Here is a 21,118-nt window from a genome sequence, read left to right as displayed (position 1 = left end):
CTTAAATAGTCGGTATCCACACTTACTGCTCTTGACATATGACCGTATCTATGAACCTCACTAATTTTTTAGCCATTTTTGGGAGTTTTACTTTAATTTAGGTATTATGAATATAACGAGGTATTGGACGGACTGAAATTTGCGTTTGAAAAGTATGTTTTATCCTTTGCAATGGCCGCGCGTAACTTATTGTTTCGGGTATCAAAAATTATAGTTCACCTAAAAATGGGATACAAGGGTCATATGCACGTATTTATTCGATAATTAGTCTTGTTAAAGAATGAGTTTATGTGCAGCGTAGGTCGCAGGCGCAAATTAGCGGCCCCTTTGAGCTCCTTCCTACCACAGCTGATCGCCTTCTTCGCACGACTGTGCCATGGCTGACAAGTCAGTAGGCACGATAAAGGTGAAATTTAACGGTCAGTTGCTTCAATTGGATGGTTTTTCAAAGGAATCACCCATAGGATCTCTCAAAGAGAAACTTTATGAATTAACTAATGTTCCTCCTAAGAATCAGAAGCTTTTAGGCTTGGTTGTTGAGAGAGGTAGGCAATACCAGGGCTTATTACCTATTTTAAGGTCAGATACTCTCCGATGAGCTTCCTCTTAAGTACTTGGTCCTCAAACCAACAACCAAATTGATGTTAATGGGTAGCACAGATGAGGAAAGAGTAAGTCGTGTCAAAATTAAAACCATTTTCTAGAACAAAGTTATCGAACTGTCAAATATTGAGCCTCCAGATGTTATTGATGATTACGATTTTACAGAGGAGGACTTAGCAGTGTTTATGAGGCCAGAAAATCTGGAAAAACTTGCCAAACGGTGTAATACGTACAAATTCGTTAAAATAGCCGAATTCAGACTTGGTAAACGCCTCCTTGTTCTTGACATCGACTACACAATTTTTGGTGCGTTGAATTTGCCTTGTGGTTTATAAGACCTTGCTTTAGATCACCTAACACCGGCCGAATCTGTGAAGCACTTGATGCGACCCTATCTCATACCCTTCCTCACGAGAGCCTATGAATTCTATGACATAGCTATCTGGTCGGCCACTAGCATGACATGGATCCTGGCCAAAATAAGTCAAATGGACCTGATATCACAGACTATTGTGAACAGGGTTCGTCAAAGACGGGTGGATGCTGATAACGAGGATCCAAATTTTGTTCCCAATCTGGGTGCAGATCTCGAGGATATGGATCGGCCCTTTAAAATTTGTCTGCTGGTTGATTCTGGAGCCATGATTAGTGTCAACCTCCCTGATCATGGTGTCAAAGGTGTAAGCTAGCAATTGCTTCTACTGCAAATAACTCAACATCCCAACGTAACGTAAAAGTAATATTTACTTAATCACTACTGTTTTTTGAGCTTGCCAAATTTTTGAACGGGGTGACTCTATTCCTAACTGCCCTTTTAGGTGAAGCCTTTGGCCGTAATATGGCGGAAATTTCCTCAATTCGGTCCGCACAACACTATAATGTTTGACGATGTTCGTCGGAATTTTGCCATGAATCCCGGTTCCGGCCTTCGAGTGGGTGTTTCGATTACGTCTACCTGAATTCACTCCTGTGCATAATTTTTACATTATTTGTTGTACTAGATTCATTCATATCGTGACGCAAATGTGAACTATGCCGAGGATAGGGAGTTAGAACACCTCGCGGACTACTTGGAGTTGATCGCCCTGCGTGAAACTGACTTCCAACGGCTGAACCACGATAAATGGAGTCACTACGTGGAGAAGCATCAGCGTTACCTCTCCAATCACCAGAAACGAACCTCAGACGAAGCCACTGAGGGGAACTGCGAGGGCCAGGACCAGAAGCGTCCCTCCCTCTCCTAAGGTGCTCTTCTTACTTCCTCTCCTCTTTCTATACACACTCCAGTTTCGTTTTTAAGTGTAAGTACTTAAAACAGAATCTATTGGTCGTCTCGACCGTTGAATGCGGTGTCTTGCTTCATCCTGGATACTTCTAGTAGAAAGCACATTTAGAAGGTGAAGGTTTCGTGCATTTGTTGAGGGAAGGGGGAACAAAATCAATCCGCTGGTAGCGTATGTCCGATAGGGGTACTGGACCGTTTTGGCTGTTTTTGCTTTCTCCTCCACTTATATTCTGTCGCATTTAGTCCCCACGCGACTAGTGACGCATGAAAGTTGGTTACCCATGTTTGTTCAATTGGATGCTTATTCATGTCCTTCATCGGTTGTCTTCTTGCAGAGATTTCAGTGCTCCGAAGCACCTTTTCACGCCTTGTACGACTAAGTGGAGAGGGCTTCCACAGTCTCTAGCATTAATGCGAGTATGTTTACCCCTTTCTAAAGCCTCCACGTTCACGAACCCATGATACTTATCCATAAAAAGCAGGCCCTTGGAAAAAATTCCGAGAGTTAGTCTACGGGCTGCAGGGACATCCACAAGTGTAATAGGCTGTATTAGCGTTTTAAGAGCAAGGATCACATCCGAAAAGGAAGCTTTTTTGTCTCTCCCAACGGCTTCTTCATTTCCTAACTAGACAGCTATCAGACGTTCACCCGGGCCAATTTCCCTATCAAAGCACTTTTACAGGGCGTCTGCAAAACAATGATATTAAAATCGTGGTAGGTGAGGGCTCTTATGTACAGGCAAGAAATACAATGAGTGGAGATGGGGGGTCAATCGATGGCTTCTGAGGCTGCTTGAAGGGCTTCCAGACTTCGAGAGGAGGGTTTGAACGACATGCGTGAACGATTGAAATGCAGATCCATCTTGCCTACTGTCCCATCGTAGCGATTTTTTACCACCTGGAAGGCAAAAGTGAAGTATGAGATAATGCATACCAGTTACTTGACACGATTTTCCAGGCTGCAGGCGGAATCTTAATGTGTGCACCAGCTTGTCATTCATCGAATGTCACCAGGAAGGAGTGACTTGTTACCGACACCAATCACCAACTGGAAAGCGAGCTTACTCGTGTTCATTACACATGTCAATGCAGTCTTTTTAAACTTGTCAAGCGAAAGCCTAATAACTGGCATTTGATGGGCTGAGTTTCCTTCAGGTTTTAGTTATATCATGACTCGAAATTTCGATTAGACGTGGCAAAGTACACCAACTCGCCTGTTAAATAGAGTTATAGAGGAATATGCAAAAGCCTAATTCATAACCCCCCGCATTGTGTTAGTAATTGCACCAGGAAGAATGAACACTCTTGTATCAGTCGGAATTATGCACCACAATCAGGGCAAAGCGTATGAAGGGTAAAAAGGCAAATTAAACTAACGTAACACTCACATTAAAAGCTTATTTAATTGCAGTTTGTAGACAGATACATTAGGCAAAACCATCTCGCTCTCCAAACTGTTTATTAAGAGAAACAAAGAAACCGCCGCGGAAACCTGCTAAAATCCCTTCACAGGATTTCGGATTTGCCTTTTTGTTGGTATGACTAGCAAGGTCACCGGGGTTAAGCAAAATATGGTCTATTGTTCAATGATACAAAAACTGTAGTGACTGCGACTCAAATAACATTTACAGTGGTGTCCTTACCCGGACCGTTATGTACAAGTAAACGTCAACTTCAAAGTAGCTCCTCCAATTTATCCCTAAAAACGCTTACCACTTATTACTAGTTTGCCGATAAGTTCGGTGGTGAAGTCCATGTCTTTGTGTCACGAAGAGTATGGATGCCAAAGCAAATGGATGAGATTTTGATCAACTACGCAAAGCTAACATTTTTTGAATGGAGTGAGAATTGGTACCTGGAGCTTTCTTTGTAACCATACTAATTTCTTCCACATCTATCTTCGTTTTCAAGGTGCGTGTTGAATACGATAAAAATACGACCGGTACTGGTTAATTTACCCTTGAGACCCTGGTGGTGAAGGTGATTAACTACACAAAGCCAAAGCAGCAACATTAACATGTCTGTCAACTTAATCATACCTTCATATTAGTGAATCTCCAACACCCTTCTTCAACCATTGTACACCATCAACAGACAGTCATCACGATCCTGTCGTTTGAGTAAACATATCTCCATACCATTTCATCGCGATGACATCTATTGTTACTGAGAAAAGAAAACTGCCAACAATTCCTGTATTTTACTAAGCATGTTTGATGCCATACGTTCACTGTTAAGTTACTACGGCAGTCACACTTTTGCTGTGGTAAATTCTAAGCAGGTTCCCTAAAAACTAGTTCAAGACGTAAAATGAGGCTTTTTGTAGATATTGACCATCACAGGCAAAATCCGAATTCACCTGTAAATACTTCTTCGGGACAGCAGTATCTACCTCCTCCTGCACCAGGAGAATGTTGTCGGCCTCCTGACCGATTTTTCCACCCCCATAGAGGGAGCTGATGGTCAGCAGTTGGTCGCTGTCCACCTTGCGTGGGTGCACGACAAGAGTGAGATGGGCACCGGTGTCAGTAGCGAAAGCGCGCAAGCGTTCTACGAAGCGGTCCTGTCGCTGGAACTTATCCTCTATTCCCTGGCTTCCAGTGCAGCCCATCATGAATTGCAAGTTGTCCAAAATCACGTGTTCAACTGCATCACGTTTCACGCTCTCCTCCAACGCCTGTGGAAGGGGAGTCAAAAGACAAATGAAAAAAACTCACCCAAAACATAAGGTGCGCACTGTTAACACAATGTGCTGAGGTAAAAGTTACAACACCCCTTTAACTCTAATTATGGTCTGTATTCGCATAATATATGGCCGTAAAATATGGGAGCCTAATAGGATTAAGCTAAATGTTTGAAAATAAGGACAATCCAATGTAATGGGAATAGGTTTTTTAAAAATGTCGGACGCATACATAGGAATCCAAATACAAACTACCCTATAACAACCTCAGCCCGCAATAGCTTGAGTAAGCTAATAAAGAACACGCTAATCTTTTATTAGAGTGAAATGAAAGCCTAGAACAACTGTCCATGCTCCCAAGCGTTCATAACAAGGCATGAAATATTATGGACTTAAATAAGTTATTAAAACACTGGTATCTGACATACTAAAAAAACCTCCTTCTCAGAGGGACGGCCATGCGTATTTATAAAGAACATCGGGATCTCATGCTGGAAGGCAGACGCCCAGGCCGCAACGCGCATGGGTGTTTGTAAATAAAGCTGTTCACTAAAAGTTTTACGAAGGATGAGCAAGGGCTTCGTCGTACCCGGCAAACTGGTGCAGAAGAGTGCGACAGATCCGCGGTAGGGGCATTTCGAAGCTACCCCAGAGGGTTCGAACACCCTGTTCGGCCAGATCGAGGGAATACTCGCAAGCAAAGGTGGTCTTGCCCACTCCTGTCTTGCCAGAAAGTACGGTCATCTCATGGCTGCGGAAGCCTCTAAGAAGCTTATTCAGTTCCTTAAAACGTTGCCATTGAATCCCCTGTATTTCGACGACGTTGAGGATTTCATTTAAAGTTTTCGCCAACAGGTCGCCGTCAAATCTAATTATTTTCATTACCTATCCAAAAGAAGAGAAAGGGGTCTATAACGGAGACCGTTAACAATAAGATGTGACCCTTGCAAACGTATGCAATGAACTGTCTTGAAGGAATAATGACCAGTGAATAGATGCGCAAATGAAAATAAAACAGACGTCGGTAAAACATCTGAAAAACCTGCAAATTACCACAAGGACAACTAAATAATGCTAAACCAATCCTAACAAAAGGGCCATGACTTTGGGCAAACTAAATACACATCCTGTCGCAACGCCCCACCATCAAAACGAAAGAATTGCGCTAGATCAAGAACCTAACCTCTAGGCAGTAAGCAAAACTCAAAACTATATTTTTTTTCTACTCTTACAGCAACACGAAACTGGTACAACGCCACGATAGAGGGTAGGCACGCCAAAGCACCTCGAGGCAGAGCAGACCGAGTAAGGCCGGCCACCACAGAAATGGCCTTGATCTCTCGAGATGACATCGTCCGAAAATGCATGGTCACTATCCATCTCACCACTAAATCTAGTTTATATATGTTTAACCATTCACCTTCATATCAAAGCATTCGCGCAAGATAATTACTAAAAAATGTAATTTATTAACTCGTTAGGAGGACAACGCATCAAGCATTACAAATGGAAAACAGAATTTGAATTTGAACATGAGCAGCTAGAGGATGACACAATGGTTTGATGTGGTCCTTCGATTTCACATTTACGCAAGTCACTTTGCACACAGTGAAACGTAGCACAGTCAAAAATTGAAACTTAGTTTAGCTCTTAATTGCTTTTATCTGTTCCTGCACAATCTTCTTTTTTTATTATAACCGTCGCTTTAATTTGAACACAATTTAAATATGTGCAAGTCAGGCAGCAGTCTGCTATCTAGCCTTAATCTGCAACTAACTCGGTTGTCCACGTCCCTCTTGCTTCTGCCGGTTTGGGTCTTTCGACGCCCGATAATCATTGAACTTTTAGAAGTACGTTGTATTGATATGGAATTGGAACTTATGGAAAAGGTTAATGAATTAAGTGAAATCTGTAAGGAGGTAGTCGTAAGTTTGCTGTCCGCTCATTTGCTGTGCATGCTAGGTTGCAGAAGGCAGGTGTTCATCTCAAGTTTCCTCTCTCGAATGGGGTCAAGTTAAAGTCCATAAGGGTAAACATTCTGTGGAGCAAAAAAGGCTTTGGAACAAAAAGCTTCAAGAGGTGTTCCATGATTTAGGGTCCCTTCAGAAGTAACTCATGTATATTGACTTTTATACTCTTCTTAGAGCTCTCCTTCGAGCTCAAGACAAGATTTTTGATTTGAGAGCACTCGAGCACAAAATAAGTAAGTTAACCGTGGGTCTTATGGCAATATTTTTAACTCGAGAAATAGCTAAGGGTCCCAGAAATATGCGTCGGGGAGTTCTCATGTCACTTCTCCAAGAAAGTGCAAAATCCATCCCTATGTGGGCAGGGGGTGTTGATGAACCGTTAGTTGCTTTTCGTTTTATTAATAGTGCGATCTTGGTCTTCTCAACTGGGCATTTAACCCACATTTCAGTCCGCCTCCCCTTTGCGGCGCCATCGGTGCTGGAAATAATCTCGACACCAATTTGGTCGCCCCTGGCGATTATGTCGCAGCTCTTGTGCCTGATCTAGAATGTCCCGATGCAGAGTTTGCACCCAACGAAAGCTGGATACTTGCTGAGGTGATATCCTTTAACCGTGAAAAGCGTCAGTTCCAAGTTGAAGATGTTGATGCCGAAGAGGGCAAAGTGTGCGTCTGCAAATTCCCTTGTTTATTAAGCTCTTCATTGTGGCCAACTTTTGATTTAAAGTATGGTTTTTACGTTATGTATTCTTGTGTGATTTATTTCTGTTAAAGCTTGGCTCTATCTGCTTAACGTTTGACCAATTTTGCTTTTTTGTTGGTATTATTGCAGTCCAAAGTGAGTTCCTATTCTTCACCCTTCAGTTTCTGATATTTTAACTTTTGGTATTCTCATTTTGCCCATTCTCAGCCGCATAATTGCTTTGTCAGGAAAAAATTCAATTTTAACTTTTTTTAAATGATGATCCGCTTTGCACTGTTCTAAATCAAATTGCTTACCATCATCAAATTTCACATTTTTTTGCCCCAGGTGATTGGAGTATCTTGCGGCACTTCTAAAATGTTTACAACCGTAATCATGCTCCTTTTTTTGGTCCCTTTCATCAGGTAGCAATATCTCAGCACTAATGCGATTTTGCATCCTGCTGGACATTACTTTTTCTCCTAAATTAAACCCTTTCTTGACACCTTCCTTCAAAACTGCAATCGGTTTTCGCCCGAATTATTTCACTTTTTTAGACTAATCTGTCCTTCGTTTTTAGACGCTACACTCTAGATCGTTCAAAGGTGATATTATTGCCGAAATGGAAGGCTAATCCTGTACTAAATCCGGATGCTGTCTATCACAAGGGAACGGTAAGAGCTGCGCCTTAAATTCTTTTTTTTTCGTTCTGTGACACTCTGGTCATGAAAATCATTCTTATCTGGATAACGATGGATCTCGTTCCTATCCCTTAAGCTGGTTCTTGCACTATATCCTCAAACAACGTGTTTTTACCGAGCCGTTGTGGATACCTATCCAACCCACGTAAGTCAGTTTGTGTATTTTTCAATTAACTTCCCACGCGCAACGATTGTATATCTCTGAAATAATGTGGAACTTGTCCACGAAATACCTTATTTTATCCGTAAGTCATCATTTACTCTGGTGAACTCACCTGAATGCAGATACAAATGCATAATTCCATAAAGCAGTTTTTCCGGTTGTTTTTGCTTCTTTAAATCGTAGAAAGCATATCGACGCTTCTCTGCCGATGAGTTTAACAACACTTAAAAGGAATCAAATGGAAGCTCAATGTATTCATAATGTGCCCCTAAAATTAATCTGCTCGAACTTGAATGCCGACGCACTGTATATATTGATGTATATTCTAGAGACCCCTGTTGAATCGTGCGACAGTCCATTGCTGCACTTACATTGTAGGCGCAAGACGAGTACTCTCTCTACTTCGAGGATCCCAGTTACCCTGATGGGTACGCTCCATCGATTCGCATTCCACAGCGCTACGTAATTCTCTGTCCCGAAACCGACCACAAAAGCACACGACAGGGTCGCAACCGGCTATCCGGAAGGAAATCGTAGATTTTTTCCCTGTATAGTTTTCGCAAACATCAGTTAATAATACTCATCGTTCCCAATTTATTTGACTCTTAATTGCATGAACAAAAAGAGGTCGAGGTCAAACTTGAAGTGATTTTGGGGCGAAATTTCATGGCTCCTCTAAAAGCATACTGTAAAGTGTATCTAAGAGGTCGAAATGCACGAGGGGATCTGTTTCCTCCGATGGGATATTAGGACTGTAGGAGTTTTCGGCATTTATGAGGGCGTCGTGAAGAACAAGGGATCTCATCCCGTTGATACTATGTACGAGGTCGCTAGCGGTTGCATCCTTGGGGCCCTTCAGCTGGGTCAGCTTTTTCTCTATATTGTAAGGAGGTAAGAAGGTACGGAGCCGTACCCAGTGTGGCAATGTATTCTTCAGATGTCTTCGTGTCCATTCCCAAGTCATGTAGGTACGTTGTCGTGATCATCTAAGACGCCAGCAGAGCTCGAGATGAAGAAAGATCGCTGAATTAGAAGGACCTAGACACAACAGGATATGGGATTAGACGAAGGAAGTGTGTTTTTGAACTTCCAGGAGTCGTCAGTACAATAGAGTCGTATCACAAGTTGTAGCGGTTCAGTAATATTCTTTTAGAACAAAGAAGCAGTCCAAACATTACCCTGGCACGGGACGATACGCGCACCAGCTGCAAGGGAAAGGTGGCGCGAGGTGCGAAATACATTCAAACGCGGTTGATAAGGCGCAGTCCTAAAGGGAACGTACAAACCAAAAAAATAAAAACAGTAAAAACAGGTGTAATTATTTTTTGGTAAAGCTCAAAATGGCTTTTACACAGTTTTTTATAATTTCATATTAATAACTGAGTTCACCAATAACAAGCTTATATTACTGTAGCCTTCAACTTTTTATTGTTACAAAAAGTTGTATTAGGGTAGTAAAAAATGTATTGGCAGCATACACAAGGGCTAACACCACTGACATAGCTCTAATCCATGCTCCAATGCAAATGTACAAGCAGTGGCGACCAGGTCACCCATGCAATTAACCTCCACTAGGAACATGCCTTTACTGTAGGACGGGTCCCTTAGATCTTGTCCCTGGTCATCATACTCTTAGAACACCCAGGTTGTTTCCGATTCGGCATGTCTATTAGGATGAGTAAATGGGGAATGCAAATACAAGTTGGGGGGCGTGGACACGGGTTGCAGGCCACTGACTCCTCAGTCAAGAGGCTTGAGTTGTACCCCCTTCCTCTCTGGAAGAATCACTAAAATGGCAAAAACATTGCACCTACAGCTCTACACAATAACTAATAAGTTGAAACGTCTGTCTGGTATTTTCCTGCGACTTTTTAATTGGTAAACATGCCTTGTCTTTAGAGAAAGTAATAGGTTTAAAAATTGTGCAAGTTCTGCGGTTGGATTTGATTTCGCAGCCAATTAAACCCCCGTGTTTGTATTTAAGCTGGAAACAAAGGCCTTCAAGACATGCAAGTGAGCCTCAGCCCTTCTTTACCTCAGTTCTACGTATGCTATTGAATCAATACGACTTTCATCTTTACCAAATACTTGGCGCCACTGTTCATCTGGTAGAGTAGATTTTTTATAGGTGGGTCTGTTTTGTAGAATAGCATCGAATTTTTTTGAGCCTGCTAAGATGGCAAAGTACTGTAGAGGTTTTCAAATTGTTCTGAGACTAGTAAAATGTTTTTTTTTATAGCGTACACTTTCGCACTTGTTGATGTATGTACGCAATGACAGGTCCAACCTGCGCACCAATTTTCACAGCTCTCTTATATTGATGTCACCAATGTTCTGGATTACGAGTAGAATTTATTAGTGTTTCTATATGTTTATTATTTGCCGTGTTTGAACTGTTTTGATCTTACAAGCTGTGCGCGCGACTTTAGTTTGGTTGGTTTGTGGATCTCCTGAGGTTTATTTAATGTGTGGCTAGCTTTATGCTAGCTCTCGACTAATCAATCCTATTCTGTTGTCGTTAAGGTCATGTGTTGATACCTTTAGTTGGAGGATTTTCGGCCATAATTTTCCAAGTATTGTTTCTGGAATTTGGCTACTGATTTGCTCCCTTTTTGTAGCTGAAATGAAAACTCGAGATATCTCAAGTGGTGAAGTATCTTCCATCAGCAGCGACGATGAGGAGTTACCAATGAAGGCGCTATGTATGGTCGGTGTATTTTTTGACAGATCTAATCTTTTCTAGGTCGTCATTCGCCAGAACAAGTCAGACCGAGTAAGGGAGTCAGAAATCGCGTTTGGCAGTCGGTTGTGCTTGAAAATACTCTTGAGAACGCTTTCAAAAGCACGGCTCTCGAGTCGGTGAGAAATATTCCTTTTTCTGCTCATATGGGTACTTCTGTAGGATAAGCTGACAATGGTTAATCGCGGTGCTGAAAGCTACCGTTTTGATGAAAATGAGGTCGTTGTGGAACCGGTCGCTTCAATGGAACAACGGCCTCCCAGCCGTAAGCGGCGCCTTAGTGAGCGACTTGCACCTCGATCTTACGATAGAACCATACCTCGTGACCATTACGGTGTCAATTTTGACAGCTCTTCTGATGAGGCTGTTTCAGCTATCGCAAATTTTTTGGAAGAAGATCGTGAGGACTTGATTGGTAAGCCGATGCGTGTAGTCTCATCTGCACATATATGATCCCAATTGGGATGTTAGCTCTTTTCCGCATAGGGAAGAAAGTTTTAAAGGATGCGTGGTCAGGATGCTTTAATGAAGACTATGGATTGAATCAATGTAGGCTTCCGCTTTAACTCCGTTAGGTTTGGCGTTGTGTCATCTTTCTTATTACCACCATTGGTATTTTGAGTATTGGTTTCGCTTTGATATTTTGCACTTCTCCTGTTGCCTTTTTATTTGATATTTTTGTATTTTAGGGCGGATTGTAAAAACAATCGGTGTGAAACGTGCACTGGAATTCTGCTACCTTACCGAAGACATTGAAAAGTGTGGAGGTTTGTGCACTATGGTACGGTTTCTCTAGATTTTTTGATAATCGCCGTGTGGGGGCTTTTCTCACTACCTGATGATCATATTCGGTTGGGTCGTGGTCCTAATTTTCATCATTCTCATGTCGGTATCGTAGATTAAAGTCTTGGGAATCTTACCCCTTAACATTCTAATCGCTCTTCCCCCAAATGCATCTGAAGTAGGCATTCACGAATTGTTTAACTCCTCCGACTCTATATATTAGTCATTTCTCGCCACTTTCCATTTCAGGATGGAACTCGGCGCAGAACTCCTGGCGGTGTTTTTTTTGTCCTAATTCGACGCTCTGACCAGGTTTCCAAAGATGAAAAAAAGATAATCTTCAAGGAAACTTCAGTGACAAAACTGTTCAAAAAGCGGTAATATCTATATGTTTTTTCGCCTTTTGTCGGTTCATATGATGAAAGTTTGGATTTTTTAACTGCTTACTGCTAGAGTGTCTCGGCTAGTAGTCAGCACTCTCGATACCTAGGTCTTGGAGCTGGATCAACCGCCACAACCAAGATGTTTTACTGTTCAAATATGACGAGAGACTTAAAACCCAGTTATCGTTAGATCGGGATCTTTAAAATTCTGGTTTGTTATTTTAAAGGCGGCTGCTGTCTGTAAAACACGGTGTAGTTCATATAGCTTAAACTTGTAAAGAATACGAAGCGTATTTGTGACACTAGCTCTTTCCGGTGACCATTTTAAGTCAACAAAGGAGTCTCTATGCTTCAAGTCATGTATTTTTAGTCATAAGTCATTCTAATGTGCTTGTTTGGATCTCCACAGCAATAAAAATCATATTTAGGGTTGTTAAATGTTTTATTAAATGATTTTGCATCGAATATGGCAGGATTTCACTCCTATCTCGTCTCGGTCGTTTTAGGCTTCGACAATCGCATCGACGGCGAGCGGCTGCCTCACAGGCGCAGGAGCAACCCCCTGATTGTGAGGCGACTGTCGACTTTAAGGATCTGCCCTCACCTGATGTGTATATCGAGTAACTGAAGGCGAAGTACTACGTATCTTTTTGCACTATTCCCACCTAGCTCGCTGTGTAAAGCTTCATCGTTGCCCTGGAGGCTCCTCTTTCTAAATTTACCTGGTGAGTGGTCTTTAGCCTTTGTTTGAAATGCTCTTACATTTCAGTTTTTGTCGATTTTGTGGCTTGTATTTTTTTGCACCATAGGCATTGCCTCAGTCGGTTCGGTGCGTTTAATGAGGTATGTCCCGTATGATGCTTTTGAGAACGGATATCTTATCAGCGTCCAGCTGAATTGTAGTTACTTACATTTTATTTCTATTCTGACGGGCATTTACTCGAAATAACTTTATGTTTTCCCTCTTAGATCTGTTTTTGTGCCGAGCGGTCAAATGAAAACCTGTTTAGCCAAAATAGTTTTGTAATAAAAGGATGCCTATTCTCCCTCGACTCTCCAAGTTGTATATTGTTTCAGAAAATAAGCTTATGTAAACACAACTTTCTTTTTAAGGGCTTTCGGGTTTTAAGTTTTGTTCTAGTTAGGGATATCCAAGAGTAGCTTGTGTTCAGTTTGGCAAGCATTTGCCTTTTAGGGCTGAGGTGTGTGACTGTCTAGGTGCTGGTCTTTACTTCAACAGGTGGAATGGGCGAAATTGAGTCAGTAAAGGACCGTAGATTGGGGAGATAGAAGTTTCGGGTAACTTAGTCCCTGCAGTTTGTGCATCTGCAGTTTCCTAACCCTTCTTCTAAGCTGACATGGCTTACTGTGATCTGGGGGGAGGTCCGGTACGCCACGTTGGAAGTGATGTGGCGTTGAGTTGACTTACTTCCAGCTGAGAAAAGTTCTAGTTTTGCTGACTGGCAAATCTGGATGTTGCAGCAGCTGGTCTACCCTCTGTGCGTGGGTGAATCTGCGGAGACACCGCAGAGGCACTGGGGCGGCTCCTACTACTGTTTTCTCTACGACTTATAAATGGGACATTATTTTCATCAAATCATAACCGTTTCCTAAGGGAATTACTTCAGACTGGCGTGGAGGAGTTCCTCACGGTCTATGGTCTGGTGTCTATCTTCCTAGGTGTGCTTTCAGACAGGTAGAGTTGGGGGGAATTGGCGCGCTTTTGAAGTGCAGTCTATGTAATATCTTTTAGCACTCCACAGATTGCGTGACGCCTAGAAACACACTGCTTGCACAGCTTGTCATCGTTAATTATATTCCGACTTCGATGGCGAGACACCTCTTATCTTGCCTCTTAATTGGTTCGTTATGATGCCCACAAACGCTCATTGTAGTCAAAGCAAACAGACTGCCACTGAGGTACCGAAAAAAAAACCCAAGAAAAGAAGGGGAATATCCGCCTACTGGATCAAAAGTTGTAGTACACGTTTAGCTACTAGCGTATAATTCGTCCTAGCAGTGTGAATATCCCGTCGTAAATGCAACCTTCCCATTCCTCCATGCGTTGATAAGAGATCCTGCCAAGAAATGGTAGCTACTTCGACGACCATGATTGTGGAGATTATTGTTTAAGCGTAAGGAAATACGCCTGTAAGACCAATGTTTACCCTTGTTCTTGTACTTGAAGCGCATTTGCGCCACAAAGCTAAAGATTCTTTTTTAGTAAGGTTTTGTTCCCTAGCAAAAATGACAAAACGACCTGAAAATATGGCCACATTTTGGTTTGAATGAACCACTTTAGTAAGGACATAGTTTGGGTTTGCGCGCGCTCCCACGAAGCCTGCGAGTTTCCATTGCTGCCGGTGAGTTCTGCTGGTTGGGGTTTCTGTTTTATCATATTGCATGCCTTTTCTGCAGATGTCTTTCTTTGTTTTACCTACCTTTTTTTTCTTTTTTCAAAAGCTATAAGATGAACCGGTATTTTATCTGTCCAAGATGTGTACGCGTACTTGCTTGTCTCGCTAATGTATCGAACGATCTGTCTAACTTGGATTCAATTTCACTTTACGCTGTATTAAGCCTTATTTAGTAATCCCTGCTTATAATGGAATAGTAAATTCCGTAGCTAGAGCATCTTTTTAGGTAGTGGTCTTCGGAATACTTCCACTTATATTCCAAAATTAATATATTAATAATCTTTCCTTTTTGCGCTTTTAAGATCGTGCGAACGTGGAGTTTGCATTTAGGTCGAATGCAGAAGTCTGGTTTCTTTCGTTGTGAGTTGTACTAGTCTCTGGCACATCCCATCTTTCCAAGTGTGCGTCGACTGAAATCGCGAGCATTTAGTCATTTCGAAATTCCACATTCTCTCGCCATGTTTTTCTGATTTGTGGGAATGGTCTTGGTGTTTTGTGTGTGTTTTCACTTTTAGGTACCCTGTTGCATCGCTGGTGGCTATCCTCTTGCATGGATCTGGGGTCTACGTGTGTGAAATCCTTCTTCGTCCTGCTGACTGTGACAGCGACGTTGACACGCAGTGTAGTGCATAATGGTAGAACATTGCACTGTTTTGTAATTTCACGTCTGTCGAACTGTCTCCCTTAGTAGTTGGCCATTACGGCAGGTAGTCGTTCTGTACTCCCTTGCATTCCCTTCTAAACTGTATTAAGCTCCTCTCTCCTGTGTTTTACTATTGATCTTTTAAAGGTGCGCCTTTTATTATGCTTTACATTTTTTTAATTTTTAGTCGTATTTCTGATTAATATATCAGACCTTAAAACAAATCAGCAAAGTCGGTGCACATCAGCAAAAGTCAGTGTAAGCTGAAGTACTTAAGTTTAGGGTAATGCAGGCTTCCAGTTCAATAAAACAGTTAATTAAGAGCGTTTTTCATATATAATCTTCGTTTGAGCTAATAGGCTCATGTCTTAGGTGTTTTGTTCACTTACATTTACTGTAATCCCTTGTGAGGCCTTATAGTTTTTTAGTCTGTTATTTGTGATATCAAGCATGATTGTACGTTATATTAAATTCTAAGCCAATTTAACACCTTTTAGGGATCGAAATTTCCGGTGAACACTTGCTACCACATGTGCGGTTTGTCCATTTGACTTAATTCAGCTTAGCTCATTAGGTCTTAGTTTTTACTGCTCACTAGTGTGAACTTGGGCCGTATAAACTGTTGGTGGCCTTTCTGTTTCCGCTGCAGTCACATTGCCTGGTGAAAGAGTCCTAATTCCCGGTGCTTCGGCATACCTAATGACCGTCGGGAAGGTTGTGGACGATACCGCGATGGTCTCCTTTACCTTCGATACGCCACCAGAGTCTCCCGCTCTCCTTTACTCCTTTCGCCATTTCAATCTCCCACAGCTCAGCTTCAACACGCGCGAATTCTGCGCGAACCTCTTATGCGGGCTGTACGACAGTGAAGGGAATAAAATTAGCGATGTAAGCTCCTTCAGCTTTTCTAGTTTTTTCAAAGTCTCACTAAAGGCACCAGTACCAAACAGGAAACATTGAGTTTACAAAAGGCAGAAAGGTTTAAATTTCAAGGAGAGGATATCGCTACTACTCTCCATTAACACTCCATCGTTTGATTAATAGCTGGAAATCTTTATGGGAAGATTTGTCAGTTAGTTCGGATTATCCTGGGAGAAAATGTCTACTCTGTCATCAGTGTTGAAATGCTGGTTTTCAAGGTACTTTTTCCGGAATCCGAACAGGTGAGAATCATTGGGAGTGGACTTCAAGACGTAAGGGGTGTGAAATTACCTCAAAGCTCGGTTATTAGTAATGCGCATTTAATGCGGTGGATAGCATGAGCTTGCGTAGAAAGCTACCATGGTGTACTGCGTGCACTAACTTTTCGACATTTCAGAGGTTCGTTAGCTATTGTTTTCACCATTTCTACAGATAGATTGGTCTTTTGAGAATTTCCACTACACGTTATGCGTAGATCATGCGTTCTGCGCAGTGGATATGAATACACAAAGGAGTGGTCGCTATGGTGTTGGAATTATTGCACCCACTAGCAGTAGTGACAAACCTACGCATGTCATGGGAAACCTTTACATCTGAATGTCTTGCTTAACCATAATGTGCCCTACTTCACGAGGCGTTTTATCATGCCGTCTGTTAATGTATACAGACAATGGCACTCTTGGCTACCGTCCAAACTACCTAGTGGCAGTTGTAACACGCGTCGGTGTATGATGTGACGTACCCTTCGCTGCGTGCAATGGCCGCACGACATCTTCCCATTTTAAACGTGTCAAACTAAAGGTAGCACTTTAACTTGACTTTTTTGCGTGTCGCTAAACCCCAACTATTCGCGTTCGCTGGACTGGGAGAGTCAACTTCTTACTGTAAAAGCTCTCCTGCTGCAGTGTTGTGCATTACAGTGGATCTCTTGTGTCATCGCCTTGCGATGCAAATTAGCTGTTTTTTCCCCGATTGGTGTGACGCTGGTAAGAAGATGTTAAATCGCTTACGAGCAAAACGCTAGAATATTCTATCCACTCACTTCGAACGCATTAGATGCGATTGTCCTCCTTGCACTCAATTATCAATTGTGTGTTTATTTGCGGTTGAAAACTTCTGAGAGGTAATTTCGTTGACTTTTGGACTTTAAATTTGATTTGGCAACTTTAAGTGACACTGTTCTCCCCTGAAGTCTAAGGTGGAATTCAATTGTAGCCGGCCGCAAATTTGGATCCTTTAATGTGATCCAGTTTCTTCTTATCCTCCCAAATCTTAGCGGTTTTTTTATTAAATTGAACTTGATCGCACACATCTGGCGTTGGTGGCGACAGACTTTGGGTTGGAAATATATTCAATTACTAGGCGATAATAACAGTTGTTATAACGGACTTTGCTGTAAAACTTTTAGATCGTAAGCACATGTTTTGACAACGCGAATCCCGACCTCTATGGTCCCGTTGTGTTCGTCCCCAAGGCGACAAACGTCACTTGTTCCGTCATCTGGTACTACCCCCGTGAGAAGAGTCACCTTAATGGCTCCGTTCAAATTATTTTTGCCTCTGCCTGTATGTCCTTTTGGTTCTTACCTGTGTCATTCTAACCTGTCTATCACCGCCTTGGTGACTATGTTTGCTCGAGTTCCTTTGCTTAGCATGCATAGTCTTCCTCCACTCTAACGCATAGCATTTTCTGATTACTTCACTCTGCACTGCAGATAACGGCAAATGTGAGGACGCCTATTCTACTTGGGTTAACTCTTCCTCGTGGTGCAATGTCAACTTGAAGAACCTAAAGGACACCGGCTACGAGGATACTCAGCAACTCTTGTGTCTGGAAAGGACTGTAGCGGTGGAGGCGTTCAACACTACCTGTTCGGATTCCATGGAACCTCCGGTGTTCCATTTCCCACTAGCCTATGTCATCATCTCCATCTGCACGCTAGTGTTTCTTCTGATTGTCCTAATTTTAATTAGTTGCTGTATCTGTAAGCGCATCAAACGTCGGAAAATCCGCAAATTGAAGAAGACAGGTAAACTTCAGACAAATGGAGGACTCATTCATGCGACCCCAGGGGAAGAGGAGGGTGCTTTACTTCCTGGTGAACAAGTCGCAGATGTGGTCCCAGATGGAGGGAAAGATGCTTCACCTTCTGATGGACAACGACCGAATGAGACCTCAGAGGGGGAGAAAGATGCTTCTTTTACGTATCTGCCGAATGCAGTATTGCCCCCCAATCCTCCCTCGCATATTGACTGAGATTTACTTTGAAGCAGTACTGAAAGGAAAATGCTCCCAAGCCTCCTCGATACATCCATTGTTAAGGCCGCCGTATGTGTCATTGTGACTGCCATTTGCCAGACGCTTAATCTCCCTCTCTGGGCTGTCTTATTGGTGGGCTTTGTGCTACAGCCTCTCTTTCACTGGTGCGAATGGCCAAACAGACGTGTGCGTGTGGGTGTGCGTTTATGTGAATCAGAATCGACAAAGTCGTTTCTTGGCACGGTTTAGTTGCATTTCTTTCGCCCTGCGCCCAGTTGGTTTCATTCAGGATATGGCGTTGTTTTTACTTTCTTGAGGCTTGGTGCATTCATTGTAGTTTTTCATCCCTAGCACAGTTTTTGGCTTGTCAATAAAGAGGGGCTTGGTGTTAAACGCTGTCATCGTTTGGCGTCAGTGTGGCACGATGCCCACTTCATGGAGTGGCGTGTGGGAGGTGGACCTGGTGGGTGGACGAGCCACGCCCTCGACGTTGGTCTGCTCCCTTTACGTTATTGTGTTCGACATAGGAGTTATCCCGGCCGATGCTGATTGAAGACGCCAGCTACTTCTCATTCTGTGCTCACGTCTTGTTGTGCTTGTGGTCTTTTGTTTGTTGCAATGGCGGGAATTCACAATGCTGTGATTGAGTCAGTCTAACACCTCCGCGCCGATGCGAGTCGTTGGTTTTTTAGCACTTGTTCGTTTACTGCGCACATGAAAAAAATTGATGTGTTTATCATACCTCTGGCAGGGACAATGCGGACGGAATTGCATGTGCATGGATGTGAGGTGGTGTACTGATACATGGTATGCCTGTAAAGTTCCAGCTTTGAATTCAGCCTACCAGGGGCGGTGTCTTCACTTTTCCCCAATTCACTGGACTTTGACCCTGTGGTGTTTGAACAATAAGTGAAAGGGCGCTGAATGTGCACCCTGTATCGGTAAGTTTTTCCTACCTAGCATCTCAAAGGGTGGTTGATGCTATGGTTACATTCAAATACTATGTACAGTTTCGTCCGCGTGGTCGGCATTTTCAATTGCCCCAGGTGAGCGGTCAAATTCTCCGATGTTCATCTTAGACGCCATTCGCCAACTTGCTACTGAAGTTATATATAAGTAGCCTATGCATGAGCAGGTTTGGAAGTACTTAACTTGTATTTTTTTATTGAAAGGAATTTGTAAAGTATTGCGTTTCCATTTACCATGTCATTTCGACGTCTTGGGTGTTTTCTCTGTGAGATAAAAAGTAGGCACATTTCGTTCGCGATGTGGTGTGGATACTTTCATGAATTTCAAAGTAGGATCATTAAATCTAGCAAACGAGGCTGCAACTAAGGCTCTTTTTATAACTGCTGGATTGCAGCGCTGGTTTTTAGAAAGTTTTGTGTGTTTTCCTTTCCCCCCATCATTAATGGCCTTCCAGGAGTGCAGAGAAGGGCTGAGAGTGTGTTTGTGTGTATGAAAGCACAACCGTCGGAGGCGCAGAAGTCCGCGTAGCCAAACAAATTCTAGGCAACTCTGGGGAAATTAATGTTTGGATCGAGAATGCGAGAAGTGACTTCTCGTGGTAAATAAGTGAAATATGGAAAACCGCTAGACTATGCACATATACTACAGTGATTTGAGATTATGTTCAAATGTACGTTTGACTACTCAGACGCTTAAGTTCCCTCAAATTGTACTTCCGCTCCACTTCATAGGCTTCCGGTCACGCTAACGGCCGTTCAGCTCTTCTGTACGTTAATAATAGCATGCTCTCCCGTAACGGGTTAGGTCATAGCATCTTGGGGATGATTTGTGCCTATTACACATTTTGGTAGTTTAGATGCACCTTATGAGGCCTTGTGTGGAACACGTTAGTTGTTTCATATTCGGTTTTCGTACCAAAATATTTACGACTCAGTCACTGTGCCCCCACTGGGCGGAATCTGGAGGCACATGCAGAATCTTATGCTACTGATACAATGTTTCAATTGGAACCACTGAAAGGAGCTTTCATTATAGCCGACACAACTCTGCTACACTTTATTGCTCTGCTTTATCAAACGTCACGCAATGAAAGAGACTCAGGTCAGTTGTGATGCAGGCATTAGAAGGCACACCTTGTTTGCCAGGGAAAGTGGAATAAAATAATCTTTCGAAATTGCAATCATGGCTGAAGAGGAAACTTGCCCCCTAAAACCTGCTTTAGAAGTATGTCTGATATACTTAGCGTTCCAAACAGAGCTCACAACGAGCCCGTTTAGGGGAGTGTCTCCTTCATTTGCTGACGGGTCTACGCGCCAGTCACCGTTTAGTGTCCCCAAGGCTCCGAGTGTCCCTTTTCGCTTTAGGTTTCATGCCATTTACAGTACCCACTTCCGCAGCATTCCTGAAGACTGGGTCAACCTGTTGTATTCGTCCTTTGCTACGTAGAAGAAGGGCTTAAATGGGCTACAATATTAAAATAATCTCTTCTACTACTTCAGTCACTGCAAAAAGACAACTGACATTATCCAAGACCAACTCCAACGGTCAAATGTTGATTACTGGATTTGTATCAGCCCATCTGCCCGTGAACAAAGGGTTATTAGCCTAGATTTCACTTTTTCATTCATCCACCCATCAGCCTGACGCATTAACCTAAAGCAAAGAAGGTGTTAGCAGTTTCCCAACTTATAAAATGCAAACAGAAGGGTTGTTTCTAGTTAATCTTGTTCACTGTAATGTGACAACTTGCAATGGCCTCAAGGAGGCACTGAGGTGGGTGGCACCTAACCCACCACGCTTATTGCATCCACTTGAATCCTTAGTGGATCACTCATGGAATTCACGCCGATATGCCGTTTGTACCCAGCACTCTTGAAATTGTCATCTTTGGGTAAATGGAAGATACAAGTAGTAAAC

General features: G+C 42.6%; 4 protein-coding genes across 4 annotated transcripts; 3 read left to right on the top strand and 1 right to left on the bottom strand. All coding sequences in view use genetic code 11, as the record gives it.

Moving 5' to 3' along the window:
- Positions 1–376: 376 nt before the first annotated feature.
- EGR_08369 (Ubiquitin-like domain-containing CTD phosphatase) lies at positions 377–1,847 on the top strand (the record flags this gene model as incomplete). The annotated part of the gene is made up of 6 exons (XM_024497618.1): positions 377–545; positions 580–671; positions 705–909; positions 952–1,283; positions 1,422–1,535; positions 1,605–1,847. The coding sequence occupies 6 exons, from the start codon at positions 377–379 to the stop codon at positions 1,845–1,847; spliced, it is 1,155 nt and encodes a 384-aa protein (XP_024347987.1).
- Positions 1,848–2,657: 810 nt separating this feature from the next.
- Positions 2,658–5,923, bottom strand: EGR_08368 (Twinkle protein; the record flags this gene model as incomplete). Its single annotated transcript, XM_024497617.1, has 5 exons — positions 2,658–2,786; positions 4,248–4,565; positions 5,000–5,120; positions 5,161–5,456; positions 5,804–5,923. The coding sequence occupies 5 exons, from the start codon at positions 5,921–5,923 to the stop codon at positions 2,658–2,660; spliced, it is 984 nt and encodes a 327-aa protein (XP_024347986.1).
- Positions 5,924–6,298: 375 nt separating this feature from the next.
- EGR_08367 (SAGA-associated factor) lies at positions 6,299–8,623 on the top strand (the record flags this gene model as incomplete). The annotated part of the gene is made up of 7 exons (XM_024497616.1): positions 6,299–6,496; positions 6,534–6,679; positions 6,716–6,919; positions 6,991–7,206; positions 7,803–7,896; positions 8,000–8,068; positions 8,465–8,623. 7 exons carry the CDS (start codon positions 6,299–6,301, stop codon positions 8,621–8,623), a joined length of 1,086 nt encoding a protein of 361 aa, XP_024347985.1.
- A 175-nt stretch (positions 8,624–8,798) lies between these two features.
- Positions 8,799–18,785, top strand: EGR_08366 (Phosphorylated adapter RNA export protein; the record flags this gene model as incomplete). The annotated part of the gene is made up of 12 exons (XM_024497615.1): positions 8,799–8,949; positions 10,705–10,788; positions 10,830–10,945; positions 10,989–11,241; positions 11,516–11,607; positions 11,859–11,986; positions 12,499–12,612; positions 14,925–15,031; positions 15,702–15,940; positions 17,382–17,538; positions 17,688–18,177; positions 18,584–18,785. 12 exons carry the CDS (start codon positions 8,799–8,801, stop codon positions 18,783–18,785), a joined length of 2,133 nt encoding a protein of 710 aa, XP_024347984.1.
- Between the last annotated feature and the right edge of the window lie 2,333 nt (positions 18,786–21,118).

This window comes from Echinococcus granulosus, assembly GCF_000524195.1.
Source record: "Echinococcus granulosus chromosome Unknown EG_S00104, whole genome shotgun sequence".
Taxonomy (NCBI): domain Eukaryota; kingdom Metazoa; phylum Platyhelminthes; class Cestoda; order Cyclophyllidea; family Taeniidae; genus Echinococcus; species Echinococcus granulosus.
This window is presented reverse-complemented; position numbering and strand designations above follow the sequence as displayed.